General features: G+C 40.1%; 1 protein-coding gene across 10 annotated transcripts in view; it reads left to right on the top strand.

Annotated features, from left to right (window-relative positions):
* The first annotated feature begins 2412 nt into the window (after positions 1–2412).
* SLC12A6 (solute carrier family 12 member 6) overlaps positions 2413–21292 on the top strand; it is a 52628-nt gene continuing 33748 nt past the window's right edge. For 4 of the 10 annotated variants that reach the window (XM_039350050.1, XM_039350049.1, XM_039350048.1 and 1 more), the window contains exons 1-2: positions 2413–2688; positions 3928–5068. In XM_039350050.1, the coding sequence (XP_039205984.1) occupies positions 4822–5068 (247 nt within the window). In that variant the 5' untranslated portion in view covers positions 2413–2688; positions 3928–4821. Of the gene's footprint in view, positions 2689–2894; positions 2911–3927; positions 5069–13213; positions 13335–20158; positions 20406–21292 lie in introns of those variants that run through there. The other 6 variants (XM_039350052.1, XM_039350051.1, XM_039350046.1 and 3 more) reach the window with 5 other exon arrangements.

Here is a 21292-nt window from a genome sequence, read left to right as displayed (position 1 = left end):
CATGCAAGTATATTTGGGGTGGCATGCCAGAATTGGATATTATGCAGAACCAAAGTATGGTTGGATAACTTTGGAGTGTGAAACCTCAAGCAGGAGTTTTTCCACAGATATGAAAAAAAGGCGTATCACTTTATCTTTCCCCCAACACCCTTCAGATGCTTAGTTCTTGCAGGAGGAACAATGTGGTGCAACTGGTCATCATGCAGGACTAGTCTTAAGAAGACTGTTTCAGGTCCTTGGGCTCAAACTAGTATCTCTCAGTATAATATAGGGCAGGGGTGTCAAAACTCGCAACATCATGTGATGTGTCGCAACATATTGTGACTTTTTTCCCATTGCTGGCAATGGGGTAGGTACGGTTTTGGCATGACGCATCCGGCCCGTGAGCCCACAGTTTGATCCCCAATATACGGGGAAAAACAGAATAGCAAACTCCTTTAAGCTTCATGGAGAAAACCATTTATTAAACTTAACCTGTCCATTTATAATATAAACTGGACTATGACTCAGGCTGGCTTATGCGGAGATGATTCAGACACCCTACATTGAAATCTTTCCAAATGTATTCAGAATTGCTTTCCTTTTTGTGTGTGTCAGTCTAACAGTCTTACCACCAAGAGGATCCAATAATTTTGGTCAAGAACTAGAAAAAGCTGAGGGGAGACAGACTGACCAGTAGATTTCCTCTTACAGTGTTGGAAAGCAAATTCAATTCTGATTTATTCATTTTATTTAATTTAATGAAGTTAAATATGATTTTCCTCTCCCAGGTTTCCAGAGAAGGGGAAAGAAGGCAAGACAGAAGTTAATGGTAGGATTATTTGGGATGGGTGAAAAGGAAGGGCTTCCTTGCACAGAATGAAAATGCCACAACAGTCTTCCATTGTGATGTCAACAATTTTGACGGCTTTAGAAAGGAATTAGACTAACATCAGACCCTCCATGACCACTAATTTTGGAAGGTATATTTTTGGAATATCTCATGTGCCCTAAATAATCAGTGACTCAGAAGCAAGTATGGAAAAGAGCTATTGGTCTCCTAATATTGCTTGCAGGCTTCCCAGATGCATCAGCCGCTATGGGACACATGCCCTCAAAGCTACCATGGCCTTTTCTTTCTTTTAAAGGGCTGTACATATTAACATATTAACCACTTCAAGCTAAATGCTTCCTAATATTGCATTGCTGCAATGCCTACTCTGCATTATTCTACAATATTACTGCATGTAATGATTGCACACATTACTGTGCAATATCACTGCATTTCTTTGCACACTGTAATGTGCCAGTAATCTTTCAAGCCATGGAGCAATGTTTTAGCAACTTTAAGATGGGGGGGGGGGAAATCTCAACTCCCAGAATTCCCCAGCTGGAAGAGCTCAACCAAGATGCCAAGGTTGAGAAACACTGCCATAAAAACTAATCTCCTTCAGCTCTGCTCCTAGTGCAGTGGTTCTCAACCTGTGGGTCGGGACCCCATTTGGGGTTGAACCACCATTTCACGGGGGTCGCCAAACACAGTCCGCCATTTTTTTCCCCTTTTCCTTAGCTGTGCTACTCCCTTTTATTCTATTGGCTTTTGAAAGCCAATAGAATAGACTCTTGAATAGAGTCTAATTCTATTGGCTTTCAGAAGCCAATAGGAATTGTCCAGGCTGTCTCTGCCTGCTGAGCCCACCAAAAGTTCCATTCTGCAAACGGTGCTGCACCAGTTGAGTAGTCCTCAACTTACGACCAATTGAGTAGTCCTCGACTTACGACCGGTTGGGGGGTCGCGGCATTAAAAAGGTTGAGAACCACTGTCCTAGTGACATGTAGGTAATAATGCAGATGTCATTTGCCATGGCTCCATTCTGGGGATTTCTCCACACACACACCCCACTCCATTTCTAATATAAGTTTCCAGCCCTGAGATTTTGCAATAATCTCCATCCAAGGAGGAACCAGGTCTGACCAAGCTTAGCATCGCAGAAAAGCCAAGATTGCCCCAGACTTTGCTTAAGGATGCCTTAGAAGTCATACAATAAAGTTGTGAATCCTGAGTGTGGTTATTTAGAGGAAGGGGGCTAAGCCGACCAAAAGAGGTTGCTCTCAGTCATGAGTTGCTCGTCCAATTTTTCCCGAAGTCTCACTAGTCCCTCCTCTCACTATAATTTCTTTCAGCGACACATTTTTGGAAGAAAGCCCCCCCTCATTCTAATGAAACTACATCCCCCAGCAACCCACGCGCGTTTGCAGTATCCCCTTCTCTTTCGCGCCCCCCCTCCGCTCTCCAAAGGGTTCCAAATCCGCCCTCCCACCTCCCTCGCTTTCGCGCGCTTCTCTGAAGGAAAAAAAAAAAAAAAGCCCAGCAACAGTAACCGCTCTTTCTTTCTGCGCTTGCGTGGCAAAAAAAAAAAGCGTCAGGTGGGGGAATAGCATTGGAAAGAGGAGAGGATGAGGACACTTAAGCAGAGTCCGCTTTCCCTCCTCCCCCTCCTTTCCCAGCATCTGAGATAGCGGCAGTACCAGCGTGCGTGCGGGGAGCTGCGCTGTGTGCTGCGCGCGCCGGCCGGCCGGTCAGTCTAGCTAAGACGGTCCAACAAACAAGACGGCGAAAGCTCTTGAAGACGCGTGCGCGGGCGAGACCCCCTTTTTTTTTTTTTAGAACGTTGGTGGGTGGGGGAGCCGGTTCGCCGCGCGCCGCAGGTAAACAAGCAACGGCCGCTTTCCCGGGGGCTACAAATCAAAGGACGCGTGGAGCTCGAGCGGGAGGACGGGGGGGGCGGGGGCGGGGAGAAGAGAAAGAGCGCGAGGATGGCGCACGCGCTCTTTCGCCTTCCCACCTGTATCCCCGGGAGTTTCTTGCACGCTCTTTCCCTCCGCGGCTCACGCGGAGGATGTGTGTTTGTGGGTTTGAGTGGCTTTGAGGTATGGAGGAGCCAGACCCCCTGCTTTGGACGGGGGCTTGAACGCTGCAGCCCCTGCCCCCCTTTGTATTGGTCTGTGGGTCCTCAGCTTTAGGGTTCAGTTGGGGTGTGTGAGTTGGTCTGCTTTGCTTCATTATCTTGTCTGCAGAGGTCTGGGTGCATTTGGGGTGGGCTTTCTCACAACCACTTGCTTTGCCTCCCCCCCCATCTTTTGCAGCAAGAATCTGTGGGCTCGTAAGGGTGTTGCTGTCATTCTGTGGGTTGGAGACCTGGAAATGTGTGTTCCTAGCTTTTTGGTGAACTCTCCTGCAGTAATAGTTTTGAAATGGTCCTTTGTCCCTCTTAGGATAACACACCACCAAGTATAGATAGTCCTTGACTTAATGGCTACAATTTGTTGCTAAGTGAAACATTTGTTAAGTGATTTTTGCCCCATTTTACGATCTTTCTTACCATACCAAGGACCCTTCATTTCAACCCTGAGTTACAAATATTTTCCTTAAGAGGTGCTGGGCAAGCAAGCAACTAATAATACAGGCAGTCCTTGACTTACAACCACAGTTGAACCCAAATTTTCTGTTGTTCAATGAGACAGTTAAGTGGTTTTACTCACCATTCTTGCCATGGTTGTTAAGTGAATCACTGCAGTTGTTAAGTTAGTAACATGGTTGTTAAGTGAATCTGGTTTCCCTATTGACTTTGCTTGTCAGAAGATCACAAAACAGTGATCGAATGGTACTTGGACACTGCAACCAACATAAATATCACTTAGTTGCCAACTGTCTGAATTTGATCATGTGATCATAGGGATGTTGCAACAATTCTAAGTGTGCAAAAATGGTCATAAGTCAATTTTTTCAGTGCTGTTGTAACTTTGAACGGCCACTAAATGAACTGTTGTAAGTCAAGGACTACCTTGGGTTAGTGAGATTTTACAGAGGATTCAGTATCTCGGTACATTTTATGTAATAGACTTTTTGATATATATATATATATATATTCACTGTTTTTTTTCCAGAATCCTACAATTTGAGGAGGACTGACAATTTCCTTGCACTAGACCCATCTAAAGGTTCTCTCCTTCTACCAAGATCTTCAAAAACAACTGGAAGTTTGAAGAGTTCTTGATATTGCACCTTAAGAGATAACTTTGCCTTCTCTTCTTTAAGTTCTTGCACTGGAATCTGACATTTTTCCTCTTCGGTTTGAAAAAAAAACCCACTTCTGTCTCTCTCTCTCTTGTCTTTTTCTGCACCAGAATCATAAGGGATATTGCAAAGAAAAATATATTTTTTCCTAGCATTCACCAAGGAAAACAAGTGGATTATATAACCTTACATTCACTATAGACTTTCTAGCATTTTGGCATAGCTTGCAGATCTTTGCCTTTAGATATATATTTTTTTCCTGTTGCATTTTGCAGAGATAAAAGGCATTTGCTTAACCGAAACATTGAGCAGGTTCTGTGTGGCTGTTTTCACAGACGTATAGTAAAGCTGGAATTTTTGCATTGTGTCCCTTTGACAGATAAATTTGCAAGCGTTTTTCTTTTTTGACCTTTAGGTTATCCTTAAGAAGAGAAAACTGGCCTATTTGCCTGATGCATGGAAATCTTCAGCGTAATCATTTGTGAAACATTAACCTACAAAATCATGGAATATTGCCTTCACTCAATCTTAGGCTGTACTTCTAAAAATACACCCCATAAGCACACTGTGTGAAACAGTTTGTGAATCCAGGGTAGACATGAATCTTCCTTATGAGAGAATATTGAATAACATCGTTGGCATCTCTACTTTTCTGAAAGATCTTCCTCTTACGACTTGAGGTGACTTTAGGTTAAACTGATCAAGGAAAAGGGTTGGAGTTTTTTGTTTTTGTTTTGGTTCTCTTTGCCATCGTTGTTGCCAAGATGGCTTCTGTCCGGTTTATGGTTACCCCCACTAAAATTGATGATATCCCAGGCCTGTCTGACACTAGCCCGGATCTTAGCTCCCGCTCGAGTTCTTGCGTCCGCTTCAGTTCCAGAGAAAGTGTGCCTGAAACAAGCCGCAGTGAGGGTGCCAGCGATTTTTCCCGAATAACCACTTCCTTGGCCACTGAAGCAGCGGAACCTGCTTCTGACAAGACAACCAATCCTCACACAGATGTGGTCGAAGGTAAGGTTCTCTTTGGTGGGAGGGAGAATGGATATCAGTAATTTTTACCAATGGAGCAAAATTACTGGTTGCAAGTGCCTTGTTTGGTAAAAGAACCAGGTGCTTGTTTTTGAGTGTCTTGGTAGAAGAACATTGAGGGATGAACAGGTACTTGGAAGCTTCAGAAGTTGTGGGAAGCACACTTCCATACCTGATGTTGTTGCTCATGCAAAGAAGGGGTTTTTTTTTGTGTGCTTTGGGAGGTACAAGGATTACATTGATGATGTCAGAGGAATGTGAATGGGCCTGTCCATATTCAGTACTGTTGAATACAGTATTGTCATATTCAATTCTGTTTGACAGGTATCATTTTCACACACAACTGGATTTTCCAGATTTGGCTCTTTGTAATACCTTTGTCCTTTTTATGCCAAAGTTTGACTGGTATATTTTAGGCTTGCAAGACAAGAAATAATAGTTTGTCTCTTAAATTTCCCGATCAATCTCATTGGAAGCAGCGCTGAATTTCTCTGCTTCTAAAATGGATGGAAACTAATCAAGGAGAGAAGCAGCCTAGAACTAAGGAGAAATTAGTCAGTGGAACAGCTTGCCTCCAGAATTTGGGGGTGCTCCAAAATGGGAGGTTTTTAAGTCGAGTTTGGACAACTATTTGTCTGAAATGGAATAGTTAGCTGCTTGAGGAGGGGTTGGACTAGAAGACCTCCAAGGTCCCTTCCAATTCTGTTATTCTGTTAAAACAAGCCAAGTTTGTTGTCTTTAAATTGTGGTTTCCCTTTGGAGTACTGAGTTTGCTGAACTGTTCAGTTTTTCAGATCCCTTTTTGTTATTTTTTTTCCTTCTGCCTGGAAATGCTGAGTAAGTCTCGTGGGAAATGACTTAGGAGAATTTCAGTTCCCTTAATCTTGTTCATTGTTCTGTCTGATTTTAAAAGGAAAAAAAAAATGTCTAAGGTTAGCCTAGGTTTTGCTCAGTCACCACTGAGTCAAAGTCACATCTTCATTGTGGAGTTTCTGAATAGCAACACTGATCTGTCAACAGTCTTTAGATCCAGCCAGTCTGTAGTTCATTGTCTGTTTTCTGAATCTTACTTTGTTCTAAAAGGCATCTGTCCTAAATTGCCCTCAAATCCCCAATTGAAACAAGTCGAAAATAAAAAAAAGGGTAGTGAAACAAAAGAGAAGAAGAAAGCGGTTTTTCAGAGCATCATCTATGAAAGTGAAATACCACAGGTGAAGGCTTATGCAGTAAAGCCCTTTTTTTCTGCTCACAAAGACTGTTAACAAGAATCACTTCTGGGAAATCTGACAGTGGTGTTTTTGATAATTGAGAATTCCCCTTCACCAATCTATGTTTATGTGTCTGAAGTAATTATTTAATTGTAGCTATGTTTGGCCTCCAGCTTTGCTTTGCAGATAAGACCTGTTTGCAATGCTGCATAGAAAGAAATAATTGTAGTAAGGGAATAATTTATCTGATCTTTTTTGTTAATTGGGTATGTGTATATGTGAATAAGTTTAATCCTCAATTTATATTACTTTATAAGATATATATTAACTTCACACCTAGGTGCATTTTAGGAAGGGATAAGTAGATGAGACATTGTATGGTACAGCTGCATCCTTTTTTAAAGCAATTATTCCCATCCTAGAGTCTGTGGATCATGGTGGTTTGTAACAGTATTGTAGGTGGCCCTTACATTAATTTTATATTAATGGATAAAATTCACCTAAGATTTGCTGAGATTTCAGCATTCCTGCTCAAATTATCATAAGATTTAAAGTGGAATATCAAAACCCTATGAAAGTATATGGTCTCACAAGTTTTTAATCATTTCATATTTTAAAATTAAAATTTGGGTCCATCAGATGCCCTCAATATAGGTGATATCTGCAGTGTAATAATATTCCTGAAGGATTTAGCAGAAATGCTGAAATAGTCAGTTCTGCAAGTAATCTGACCTGGTGCCATGCACTGCTTCTAATGGTGATGACCAACACCTTGAATTGCCTCTGGAAATATACTGGAAGGCAATGTCACTTGTGCAGCAGTGATGTTACACAGGGGGACTTTGGAGTACCCAAAACTAAGCACTGTTACATTCTGAAACATTTTAAGTTCTGAGTATTCTTCTAGGAAAGTTCCAGCTAGACTAGAGCACAAAATAGTTTTCAATCAGGAGGTGACAAAGGTATGAATGACAAGCATCGTAATCCAGAAATGAGCACAACTGGTACATGGGACAGACCTGTGCAAAAGTCTTTGAGCACGAGCTGTATGTTCCGGAAGACCTCCAGATGGCGTATTAACTCTGGTAGAGTGCTACTCCAATAGCAGTAAGAGATATAAAAGCAGGCCTAGAAGGTTCAGAAGTCTAGAACCACTTGGGATTTGCCAGGGTTGAGCTGAAATCTATTTTCCCCCATCCAAACCCCAACAGCATCCAATCACTGGATAATAACCTTGAACACATTGTACAGCTAAGGGCAGAATACATAGCTAAGTAATATTTTGATGGTGCTGACAAATAACTTCATTCAGTGATTTCATTTAGATGTTAAATATGAATGGGGAGAGAGTTGAGCCTTGAGGAATTGCACATAAGAGAGGTTTAGGGTTACACCTCTCCCCTTCCCCATCAACATAAACTGGAAGTAGCATTGAAAGAAGGAAGGAGAACTACCAAAAAAGAGTCTCCTCTCTTCTAACCCATGGACTTAGTCCAGAAAGGTACCATACTCAGTGCTATCAAAAGCTGATGAGAGATCTAGAAGAACAAAGACAGATGCATCACCACCATTACATATCCTCTAGAGCAGGGGTGTCAACCTCAATTTCATTGAGGGACGCATCAGCATTGCAGTTGCCCTCGGGGGGGGGCTGGGTGAGTGTGGCCAGGGTGGGTGCAGCCTATTGGGTGGGCGTGGGTGGAGTGGGTGTGGCCTACTGGGTGGGCATGGCCAGCTCTACATTGTTCGCATCAAGGGTGCCTGTGGGGGCTTGGGCAGGAGTGGGACAGATCTAAGGGTCTCTGGCAGAAGGGGGTGGAACCGGGGCAACGCCAAGGCATGGTCCATTCCTCACAAAGGATGATACCTCCCCTGCATGCACCCAGGGGGCGGGGTCGATGGGGCAGGGGCTGGTTCCTCGCTGTTTCCAGATGGCCTTGTGGAGCTAAGACTGAATGCGTTTCAGCATAGATGGCCACCACAAAATTGTACATTGGCTCCCGGCCAGCCAGGCCGTTCCCTCACTTTTTCCAAGATGGCTTCGCAGGCCACATGAAACCACTTTACGGGCCGCACCCGGCCCCCAGGCCTTGTGTTGGACATGTCTGCTCTAGAGGTCTTCTGCAAAAGAAAAAAAAAAGCATTCATTACCTCTTGGACACAACTACATGTTCCTCCTGGCTGTTCTTGACTAGGAGCAACATGGAGCTAAAAGGTAGAAGAGCTCACAGCTCCGAGGACCCTATCTACTTCCTCAGGCCTAAGCAGGTCAAATTTATTTCAGATAGCAAGACTGTATCAATCACTTGCATAAGACCTGCCTTGTTCATGTCCAACTCAAGTGGATTTCAGTGACTTTATCCAACAGATGTCTAGAATAGCCCTTACAATGAGCCTGAAACAGCTTCACCAACCCCTCCTTAACATGAAAGGTTTTGGTTACCTAAAAGAAGGTTGTTGGTCGGTTATTTGCAAACACAATAAAAACAAAGACGCAAGCCCACTGTATCATTTGTTCTGTCACCAAATGAGTCCACTTAAGGGCTCCTACTCATGCTCAAGTGGATTTATTCTTTCTCTTTCTCTAGACCAGCGGTTCTCAACCTGTGGGTCGCGACCCCATTTGGGGTCGAACGACCATTTCATGGGGGTCGCCAAACAATGCGATCCGCCATTTTTTTTCCTCAGCTGGCGGCACCGCGCATGTGCGCTGTGCCGCGCATGTACGCCGCACATGGTGCCACGCATGTGCGCCACGCATGGGGGGGCACATGCACACCGTGCCACACATGCGCGGCGTGTCCTTATGACCGGGATCGCCGGTATAAAAAGGTTGAGAACCACTACTCTAGACATATTCACAAGAGGTGTTTTCATCTCCAAAGCTCCTCAGAAAACAGGAAGCTCTATGGGACCTTCAGTCAAGTAGAGTCTGAGATTCAATTTAAGGCTCTCGTTGCCTACTCATTCCAAGCAGCTTTGACTAGAGCATGCTGCAGAATTTCAGGAATAACTCCCTGAAACCCTACTGGGTGCATCAGTTGCCTGGCCAGGAGCAATCAAATAGGCCTTTCCTCCCTTCAGTGGGTAGCAGCCACAAAGAACTGCAATAGTTTGTTTTGTTGCCTGGAGTCAAGTTTGACACGAAGGAGTTACTGCAGTGCACCAGTTTTTCTCTTTTCTTTTACAACAGTCCTGTTGTCAGTTGCACATGCATCATCATTTTGTTATGACCTATAAATAGTCTTGCCTACTTCAAGGAGTAAAGGTTGCACATAAGCGTATCTAACAACTATGGAGTTTTATATTGTGTTTCTCCCCTTAGATTTTTTGCAATGTCTGCGGGATGTTTTTCTCCAAATACTGAATCACATTTAGGTAGCAGGCAATTTTGATGCACATTTAATTGTAAAAGTTGGCAGGTTGCCTTTTCCTTGTTGTTGGTTTGCTGAGCTCTTGCCCAGCTTTGCTGAGCACTGATGTGTACATCTTCTCCTGCAGTTAATGTCTACCCTTCAGGAAGCAGGATACTTATTTATATTTTACATCTTTTTCTCACAAGAACAATCTTTGGAGTACACAGAAACAGTAAACACAATAATGTTATTTTGTCGCTCCTATTCCTTAATAGCACTTTGCTTCCAAGTGCTATGTTTATCTCACACAATTTGCTCCTGTCATTTATACTTACTACTTTGTTTTTAGTCCAAACAGATGTTACATGCAGACTTTTATGTAAGCCATAACACCTATTTTTCTATTGGCCTTTCCTTTTTCTTCTTGTTACTGCTCTAGTAGTTATCCATAGACAGAGTTTTTCTTTTTATATAACCTTCATTAAAGAGATTTTTAACAAGGTAAAAACAATTGAGATTTTAGAAAAGAAAGAAAGGGGAAAATAGTGGAAAGGTAAGAAAGAAAATAGGAAAAAGAAAGAAAATAGAAAATAGAGCAAAAGAAAAAAAAAAAGTAAGAAAGTGGCTTCTGACCCTCTTAACAACAGTTGTAAATGCATTCATGTTTTACCTTCTCTCTAAAATTACCTCTTTAGAACAGTATTTTTTAAACTTGGCAATGTCTGGGAAATTCTGGAAGTTGAAATCCACACATCTGAGATTTGCCAAGTTTGGAAAACACTGTACTTAGACCAACAGAGCCACCTGTGATTTTTGCCATACTTTTGTGGTTGTTTGCTTTATGAAGAACAAACCTCTTTGAGGTTATATCTGCCATCAGTAAGTGAGCTTGTCTTTCCTTTTAACAACTCTACATATAGATAAACATGAAAGAAAATATATTGTGCAGTTAGCCAACCAGTGTCTCAGTAACTCAGAGGTCCTTACTGCTTCCCTGATTTATCTTATGAGATGTTTGCTCTTAACTGCTTGTATTTCAATACTCCTATAGTTCCTATTTTAAAAAAAAGACAAGCAGGACCATATTTGTGTCACTAGGGAGAAAGGAAAAAGTAACTGATTAGAGATAGCATCTTCAATGTGGTGGTACATGGCACCAGCCTAGAAATCTAGGGACTAACCTCTACTTTTAGGCATGAAAGCTAGCTGGATGACTTTGGTCCATTCATTCTTTCTCTGCCCAATCTACTTCACAGAGCTGTTAATGGGGGGAAAATAGGAGGTAGGAGCATTATATACTGTATACTATCTTGATTTATACTGAATAAAGGTGGGATATAAATCTAAGAAATGGTTTTTATTATTTATGAGTTTTTAAGCACTCCCATTGTCTTTATATGCTTGTTTATTATGTTTTCATTGTTTTATTATATGTTGCCCAGAGTTACAGTCATAAAATGAGTGGCTATATACTGTAAATGTGATAGATAACTAAGATAAAGATCTCCATCCCTCCTTCAGGTTGAGCTCAGTTTCTGATGATTGTTCCCATTTAGTTTTCTTGCAGCATGACTTTTCCTAGCCTTGGCAATATTCCTGATGATTTCCCCATCCAAATGCTAACCAAGTCTGAACCTGCTTAGTTTCGAAGATCAGTTAAGTGCTACTACCTTCTACGGCAGGGGTGTCAAAACCAATTTCATTGAGGGACGCATCAGCATTGCAGTTGCCCTTGGGGGGGCGGGGGTGTGTGGCCAGGGTGGGTGCAGCCTACTGGGTGGGCATGGCCAGCTCTACATCGTTCGCGTCAAGGGTGCCTGTGGGGGCTTGGGCAGGAGTGGGATAGATCTGAGGGTCTCTGGCAGAAGGGGATGGGACCGGGGCAAACGCCAAGGCGTGGTGCATTTCTTCATTCCTCACAAAGAGTGACACCTCCCCAGCATGCACCCAGGGGGCGGGGCCAACGCGGCAGGAGCTGGTTCCTTGCACCTTGTGGAGCTAAGACTGAATGCATTTCAGCATAGATGGCCACCACAAAATTGTACATTGGCTCCTGGCCGGCCTGGGCCAGGGCCAAGGCAGTGGGGGCCGTTCCCTCACTGTTTCCAGGATGGCTTCATGGGCCACATGAAGCCACTTTGTGGGCCGCATCCGGCCCCCGGGTCTTGTGTTTGACATGTCTGTTCTACGGTATCTAAATACACATAACGGTACCTTGGTAGACAGCTTGAGAAACAAGGGAGAAAAAGTATGAAGAAGATGATTTTTGGTAACCTTTTAGCAGCAGTGGTCCATATTTTCTTCAAAGTAACATGCTGTACTTGTGTGTACAAACACACAGTTGTCCATATTTTCTTCAAAGTAACATGCTGTGTTTGTGTGTACAACGTACACTTTCTCCTTAGATTATGTGTACTTGTATCCTCTCTCTTTGTGTAAGCATCTGTATATCTGTTAAGAGTTTAATCAGGGTGTCTGCATACCTGCTGTTTCTTTGTGTATATACATGGGAGGATGTAATCAAGGTGGAGGCATATGAGTTGCCTATGTGTGTATATGTCTGCTTTCAACTTACAATATGTTGCTTCTCTGTGTTTTTCTATGTATACAGTATGTATCCTGGGAAACAAGGAGTGACCAGCAAATGCTCTGCTTTGAGTCATATATGACTGGGAAGAAGAAGGGGAGCATTTGCCCAGAAACTGAAGCATTTTTGTTATTTATTTATTTACTTATTTGATTTCTATAGCCACCCATCTCAACAAACAAACTAATGTTATATTGTTTTTTTTTTTTAATATTGTTAGTCACCCAGAATTACCGTATATGACTCTGATTGAGATTGAAAACAGTGGGCATATACATTCAATAAATAAATGAAATAAATACAGTATAGGTACGTTGGAATCATTGTTTTTCTGGGGTGTGTTTTTCTGTAGAGCCGCCTGCCCCCCAGCCTAATCCCGTCCATTGTCCAACTTAATTTTTCTTTTACTGATTTCTCCCATCATAGAAATTTGATCATATTCTGTTAACTTAACTTGTGATGAAGAGTCTGGAGCTATTTTTTTATATTTTTTCCAAGCATCCTTTTGGGTTGAAAATTATAGCAAGTATAAACATCAAATTACAAGGATTTTTTTTTTTTCTGATACTGGATCTTTGCTGGGGTGTCAGTTTATCTGTACAGTATTTATAAAACTAAAAGTAGAACGCAATAGGAGAGAAACATGCCTACCAAGATTCTTGCTGCACAGCGGAGTGTTTTTGTGTCACAGTGCTTTCGGTTTAAACAAATGTGGCAGTCGAGGAAAATGTTTACAGATCAGAAAGAAAAATGATAAGCTTAACTTGGGAAACTTAACTAAAAGGTGCAAGTTAGGCCATTTTTTTAAAATGCACTATTTTAGTTTTAGGTGGCCTTTTCTGTGATTGCAATATGTGGATAAATTTATATTTAGACTTTTTTGAGTTCTTGGTGTTAAGAAGCATAGAGTTTAGCTTTAAATTGTAAATTCTCATTTAGTATATGACATACTAATCTCAATCTCCTTTTCTTCCAGTCCAGGGCATTAGCTTAGACCTGTGCTTGTGGAGCTGAGGCAGAGAACATTGGAAGAAAACCTGGAACAGCCAGGACTTAAAAAGGCAGATGAAGATGCAGTCAGATTACAGTGAAAAAGGGTATATATAGTGAATATTATGTAACTATTTCCCAAAAGCTTACTAGATCCTGATTAACAACAAGGTTTTTCTGGAAGTTAGATTTTGAACCATTGCTTCCAAGCAAGCTCTCAGCTTAATTAAGGGCTATTTCTGCTTTTTCATTATCGTTTTTCCCACCTTCCATTCAGATGAGATTTTTAATCACATTTTAGTTGTGCAAGAATGGAGATGTGCTCTCTTTCATAATAATGAAGTGCTCTGCTCTGGGTCACCTGCCTGAGTAGGAGGCATAATAACGAAAGAGCCTTTGTATTTGGAGACACCCTAAATTATCTGCTGCTTTGCATGTAATAGGTCTTAATTTGATATGATACAATATGATAACAGGACTTTCAGGTTATATAATAAAATCTAAGTGCTGAATGGAATTCAGAAGCATTTTATTCACAATTCTGGACTCACAGTGAACCAGCCTGTTGGATAGTTAGATATTCTCTCTAATATAAGTTGAAATATCAACCATATCCTGAAGGATTGGTTTACTTTGGCGATACCCATGTCAATTTTTCTTACGTTCTTTTAAGAATATGAGAATACCCATGTTATATCAACACAACTTCATCTTAGGCCAGAATTTTGCTTCTAATAGTGGCCAGCCAAATGTCTCAGCTGTTTTCCCAAACAAGAGGTGGTGGTGTATATTCTTCCAGCTGCTTTTTCTTTGCTACTGGTATTTGGAGGCATGTTTTCTCCATTTTTTTTTAAAAAAATATTGTTTTATTGCTTTTAAAATAATGACAGAGAAGCAAAAAGAAGACAAAAAGAATGTGGGTTTTTTTTTTAAAAAAAGTGAAAAGTACGACAATATATACAGAATTGTAGTTACAATTCTGTATATATTATCTGAAAATGTTAGCTTTTTGGCACAGTTGTATTTATATAATCTAATACTTTCTCACAAAACTTGGTAAATGTAAGACACTGTAAAATGTGTTTTAAGAAGCATTATCTTTATTATCTCTCTAACAAAATACTATTTTTACAGTATTTTTCTATACTGTCCAGTCAATTTTAAATATTTTTTTTCTATAAGTGGTAATTTGATTTTAACAGCAGTGTTAGCAAATGATATTGTTTGTTATTAAGAGTGATCAAGCAGAGTTTATAAAAACTAGGGAAGTAGCAGACAACATTAAGTTAGTCATAGATCTAATAAACTTGAATAAAAAGAACACTTTGTAGTTTTATTGATGAAAAAGCCTTTGACAAAGTACATAAACATTATATGATTGCTGTCCTAAATAGATTTGGATTTCCTTTGGAATTTGTAAAATGGAAAGATATGAGTTGTTTGCATCTAAAATAAAAATTAATTGCATATTTTCTCCTACATTTCCACTGTTTAAAGGAACTATGTTCTTGCTTTTCAATATCTGCAGGGAACCCTTTGCTTGTGCTATGAAACAACATAGAGAGATTTACAGAATAGTATATAGGTCAATTAAACACTAATTATTTTTATTTGCAAGTGACTTTTTTGTTTATTTCCAAACTTCATGCTACTAACACATGTTGATGAAAAAAATAGATATCTTTAATAATATAGCAGGATACTCTGTTAACTGATCCAAATCAGAATTGATGCCTATAGATAAAATTTGGTTACCCATCCACTTCAGGCATATCAGTTCTGTATTTGTACTGAATCCATTAAATAACTAAGTAGGTACATACCAAAGGATGTCAGTTAGCAATATATAATATAAAATAAAATATAAAGAGAGGTTTCTACAGATATTGTTAGATGAGTGTAATTAATTAAATCTTACTTTTTGGAGAAATATGAATGATCTCAAAAGAAATATTATTCCCAGACTGATTAATATTCTGAAAGGAATTCCAGTTTATATATCTAGGAAATATTTTCAAAAAATAAATACTTGGTTTAGAAAATTTCCATGGAGTTCTTTAATTCTGAGAATATCTTTACAGACAATGCAATTATCAATTCAAGAGGAAAAATTTATTTTCTGAATCTGGAGCCATATTATCATGCTTATCTATTACAAAGTATTAAATACTGGAAGCCAGTGATTGGTGATAATTTTCTGATTTGGGCAAATTCGGAATATATGTATATATCATCTTTGGTTAGATGGAGAGTATTAGGATCTAAATATAATGAAACTACTTTCTCTAAAACCAAGTAAATAAGTTAGAAAACTATGGAATGTATTATCTAATAAAAGATTCAATCATTTTAAATTGACTTTATGGGGAAACCCAACTTTAAAAATTGGGTAAAAGATTTCTTGTATATCCCATCTTAATTCAGGGGATACCAATATCATGTCAATTCAGGATCATGATTTGTGGCTGTTTGAATAAAATGTATATTGGGATTTCTTAGGATTTATTTCTCTCCATATGTCCTACATACAAATTTCTTCTGCCATTCTAAAAAAAGCCTTAGGCAAAATATTCTTTTCTTTTTTCCCTATTTTACTACTCTTGTAATCTAACTTTTCATCTACAATTGCGTTAAAATCTCCTACTAAACAAATGTTTTGGTACTCCATTTCTAGTATTTTCTTGTGTAATCTTTGGTAGAATTCTTGTTTGTTATTTGGTGCATAAATTGCTACCATCAATATCTGTTTTTCATTTATCGTTATTTCTACCATTAATATTCTTCCTTCTTCATCTGAGTAGATTTGTTTAGGATTCACTGTTTCTTGGATATATAGAGCTAATCCTCCTTTCTTTTGTTGTGCTAATGAAAAATAAAGTTTCCCAATTTTCGGGCACTCCAGAGATTTATAATACTGTCTTTTAAAATGTGTTTCTTGTAATCAAACTATATCCATTTTTAATTTTTGTAATCGTGCAAAGAGTTTTTTCCTCTTTACGGGATAATTTAATCCATTTATATTTATTGAGAGTATCCCATTGTCCTTTTCCATCCTTTTCAGTTATATTTAGGGTTTATTCTCCTAGATGTTCTAGTTTATCTCTGATTTCCCTTTAGCCCAGGGGTCTCCAATCCCCAGTCTGTGGACTAGTACCTGGCCATGACATGGCAGCAACTAGTCTGCACAAACAAACAAAGCTCCATCTGCGGGATGCAGGCAGTACACAAAACCACACCCCCTTCAGTCTACAGAAAAACCTCTCTCCACGGAACCGTTCCTGGTGCCCAAAAGGTTGGGGACTTCTGCTTTAACCCTTTCTTCTTGATTTATAGTTTCCTTTTTTTCCACTTCTCTTTGTTTGGCTGCTCTTCTATGCTGTCTCTTCCTATTTTCTAAATTCCCCTTCTGGTTGAAGTTCTGAGTTTCCTTCTTCAAGAAAAGCTCTGTATCTGTCATAAAATTCCCTTGCTTTGAAGATAGAGTCCAATCTGTATCTTTTTGTATCCAGTTGATTAGTATCTCTTCCGGCATCAGCCATCTAAAGGTCACTCCTTTCTTAATTAGTTTTTTTGGTCAGAAATTGATATTCTCTTTGTGAGTCTCTTATCCTCCTGGGTATCTGCTTCAGATACAATATTTTGCCTAAGGCTTTTTTCAGAATGGCAGAAGAAATTTGTATGTATCTCTTATTCATCTTTTGACGAATCTGACATGGATCTCTCTGGGGACTTCATTTCTTCTTGTGTAGCTTGAGTTAACTAAATATTTGATCTATTTCTCTTTCCATTTCCTGCTTCCCCACTTCCAACACACCAGCCAGTAGTTCTATCATCAAGTCAGCAAGGTCCTCCTCCTTGTCTTCCATTATATTCTGGAATCTTAAGAAATAGGATGGCTTTTCCATTTCTAGAGCCGCTAGTGAATCCTCTAGTTTTCTATTTGTCTGCATCAGTCTTTGGTTTTCATCTTTTATTTCTTCCATCTTTTGATCAGTTTCTGCTGATTTGTCTTCAGTTGTCTGGATCCTTTGCTCATTTTGTGAGCTGTGGTGGCGCAGTGGTTAGAATGCAGTATTGCAGGCTAATTCTGCCAACTGCCAAGAGTTTGATCATGACTGGCTCAAGGTTGACTCTGCCTTCCATCCTTCTGAGGTCAGTAAAATGAGGACTCAGATTGTTGAGTGCAGTATGCTGACTCTGTAAACCATTTAGAAAGGGCTGTAAAGCACTGTGAAGTGGAATACAAGTTTAACTACTATTGCTATATTATATATGAAAACTGTTTCAGATGAAATTCTGACTCTGTTAACATTCAGATGCAATCAAATGAGACATTAGTACAAGATTATTGCTTTTAAACTGTGGTTTAACTTTTAATAGTCTGTTAAACAAGAGCTTCTAAATCTTGATTAAGAGAAACCGGTCAGAGGGCCCATTAAATACTTTTGAACTTATTTGATGCTGTGCTACTCCACACCTGATTGTAGTAGGCAATAGGAATAACCTTAAGGCACAGTAGAAAGAGCCATAACCAAAAAAAACCAGATAAAAGATCAAAGTAGTATCATTAGCATTCATAACTTTTGGTTTCCTAGTCTGATCTACTTCAAAGGGATGATATTTATGTAGTAAGTGAACCATTGTATAGGAACTGAGAACAGTCATGCAGGTGAATAAAGTTTATAGTCAAACATCTTTTTTCACTGGATTCATCTCTCCGAACTATATCACAGACTGTCTACTAAAGCTTCTGCTCTGTCTATCTAGAGCAGGGTTGTCAAACTCGCAATGTAATGTGTTGTGACGCATTGCAACTTTTTTTCCATTGCCGGCAATGGGGTGGGCGCGGTTTTGTTATGATGCATCTGGCCGTGGGCCGGCAATTTGATACTCCTGATCTAGAGCCATGCTAGGGGAATAAGGCAGAAAGGGGTTTTGTAGATACTAGCTTTACACTGCATTTGTTGGGCCAAACAATTACAGCTTAACCTGAGGTTAAGCCAAAGTGCCTTTTAAATTGGTTATTGCCCTTGTCTGTAATCTTGTCATGTTGATGGTATAAACAGCATGTGTAAGATTGAGGGAAGTACAACGGGAACATTGGAGTTTTCTGTCTTAGTTTACTCCCCCCCCACACGTATTGTTTTCACCCACTGTAGTTTTAGTAAATGATTGTGCTAAGTGTAAATAGAGAAGATGTGGAGTCTTTTCTCAAAGGGATTTAGGGATCTATGACAGAGCCAGTTGTGGAGGGAAGTTTATTGTAAAATGGGTTTTAACTATGGGTTTAACAGACTATTAAGAATAGCCAGAATTAACCTAACAGCGTGGACACAGTTACCATTTTTCTCATTTTAGGTTTTTTCCTCCACCTTCTATGTAATATCTTTATCTGTAATATGTAATATCTGATGTAATATCTTTGAGTTCCAACTCCCAGTTTTCTCTTCTTCCCCAGCAACTCCCAATTAGTCTGAACTTTCTTCTTTTCTGAACATGACAATACAGACCTGCATTCTCCTACTCGCCTTCTTTTTGCAAGCCAAAGTAGGATTAAATCTCAGTTGGGTAATGCTTATGCCTAAATTTCAAGTTTGTGCATTCTTTTTTTTTTTTTAAACCCACTTAGGGGAAAATTGAAAAACAGGAGTTCCTCCAGGAACAGCTATCACTATGCAGCCATACACATTTGAATCATATTCTGGCTTTAGGGAATGGCATTTTGCCAAGAACGGCTGTCTTCTGATGCAAGTTGCTTTGCTTTTGCTTTTGCAGAACATATTACCGTATTTTCCGGTGTATTAGACCAGTGGTTCTTAACCTTTTTGAACGAATCACCCCCTGGAGCCAATGAGGAAGTTGTCATCGCCCCCCTCCCCCAACATAATCTCTCAATCACAACATAGGAAATAATTCTTCAATTTATGCAAACACTTTTTTTTTTTCTTTAAAATTGTCATCAGGACATATTGATGCAAATAATTTATTTCCAGTCTTTTTCCCATATCTCCCATATTCTGGCCAATGGTGCGCAACTTTATGGGTAGAGGCTGCTGCGCAACGCGCATGAAGATAAGCGATGCGTCTTCACATATGTACGGCGTTCTGTACTGAAGCTAGCTGGAGGAACATTTGAAAATACAATTCAATCCACTAATAGCGAGCGATCTGATGTTTTTGTACAACAGATATACAGCGATTCACTGTACGAAAAAATCTCAAAAGTATCCCCAAAACTTCTCGCTCCATCGCCCCCATATCGCTCCCTTTTCGTTCCTTCACCCCCTCATCGCCCCTTTTCTTTCCATCGCCCCCCTGAAAAATGAAATCGCCCCCTGGGGGGCAATATCGCCCAGGTTAAGAACCACTGTATTAGACGACTCGGCTTATAAGACGACCCCCGACTTCGGAGCCGATTTGCATGCTTAGAAAGTCATCTTATACGCTGGAAACTACTGTAATTTCCGGCGTATAAGACGACATGGCGTACAAGACGACCCCCGACTTCGGAGCCGATTTACCTGCTTTAGAAAGTCGTCTTATACGCCAGAAAATATGGTACTTGTCCTAGCAGGACTAGTAGGACCACATTTTGGTGACTCTTGCTCTTTGCATTACAATTGTTATTAATTCTTTGGATTTTCAAGTTTATAATACTTTTTTTCCTTTTAAGTTGCATAAATTGTATAGCTTCTCCCAAATATAACTTCTCAAGCGCTCTTTATGTAAGGCCAAACAATTATTAACTAGATTTTGTACCTGTTAGCAGAGCTGCGTTTAATTCTTGGCAGAAAGCAAGAGACTGCTACTGTGATAGTAAGGAGCGTGCAGACTAGTGCAGCATAGTAGTGAGAGTAATCTTCTTAGTAGCAGGGTTGTAAATAACTCTTCTCCGCATGCATACACTTGAACACGCACATATACCCGTAGAGGTGTGTCTCCCTCAAACTACATGCCCACACCCTTTCCCTCCCACTCCCTGGGGCTGCCTGTCACCTGACACACCGACACTTTCAGTTCTTTGTGTCCTGGCCTAGAAGAAAGTTTTGCTTTGAACATGCCTCAGTTCACTGTAACCAAAGTGGAAGATGAAGATGAAGAGGGGAAACCAGAAGAGGATGGACAGGCAAGAAACAGTTCAGGGCAGATCTGGGATCCTAGTGAAATTGCCAGGGAAGGTAAGCAAGTTAAATTGGATAGTTTCTTCCCATTTATCACGGTTTGCTCTCCTCCCCCAACTTTTTACTTGAGTTCTGGTAATGTTTAATCTGTTTCGTTAGCCCCATTTGCTAGTAAGAACCATGTGCTCAGTTACCCACCTTCTAGCAGGGCGAAAGCCCTCTTGTCTCCTTCACTTTCCCCTCACCATCATTTCTTCCCAGTGGCACCCTCTGATAGGTTTTTTTTTTTTTTTTAGTCTTTCTGTCTCTCCTCTGGCTTTGTTTAATCCATTAATTGCCTTCTCACTAACATTCCTGAAGCGTGACCTTCAGCCAGGTACTAACTACTGTCTAAGGCAAGTAACTGAAGTCGAACAAAACTATAATCTGTGATTAGAGCTTAATTAGGACAGGGATGAAGTGTCCTGTTTCTTGTTCTCTGGAGGAAATTATAGCCACACGTATATCCGAGATTCCTCAATCTGTGATTAGAGCTTAATTAGGACAGGGATGAAGTGTCCTGTTTCTTGTTCTCTGGAGGAAATTATAGCCACACGTATATCCGAGATTCCTGTTCGGGTTCAGTCCTTAGACAGCAAGTGAATCCAGATCAATAGGAAAAAAATATGGACTGTGGTGCCGGGTTCTCTTGAACATATTATTTTAGGATTAGAGCAACAGAGTAGTGTGTCTTGAGACCACATATACAGCTCATTGTTTTTCTGGGCTATAATTTTGGGGGATGTAAACCCAGATGTAGAATTTAAAATAAATAACAATAAATATAAATGTATTACATTTGCTTGCTGCCCGTCTTCATGACTCTGGCTCAGAATGTCCTCTTTATGCTTCCATTTCAGCATCATGTGAATCCATTCACAAATACTATAGATAGTTCTGTTGTG

Source organism: Crotalus tigris, unplaced genomic scaffold, assembly GCF_016545835.1.
Source record: "Crotalus tigris isolate CLP2741 ecotype Arizona unplaced genomic scaffold, ASM1654583v1 scf7180000018306.2785112, whole genome shotgun sequence".
In the NCBI taxonomy this organism is placed as follows: Eukaryota; Metazoa; Chordata; class Lepidosauria; order Squamata; family Viperidae; genus Crotalus; species Crotalus tigris.
Note: the sequence above shows the minus strand (reverse complement) of the source record. Positions and strands in the feature narration are given on the sequence as shown.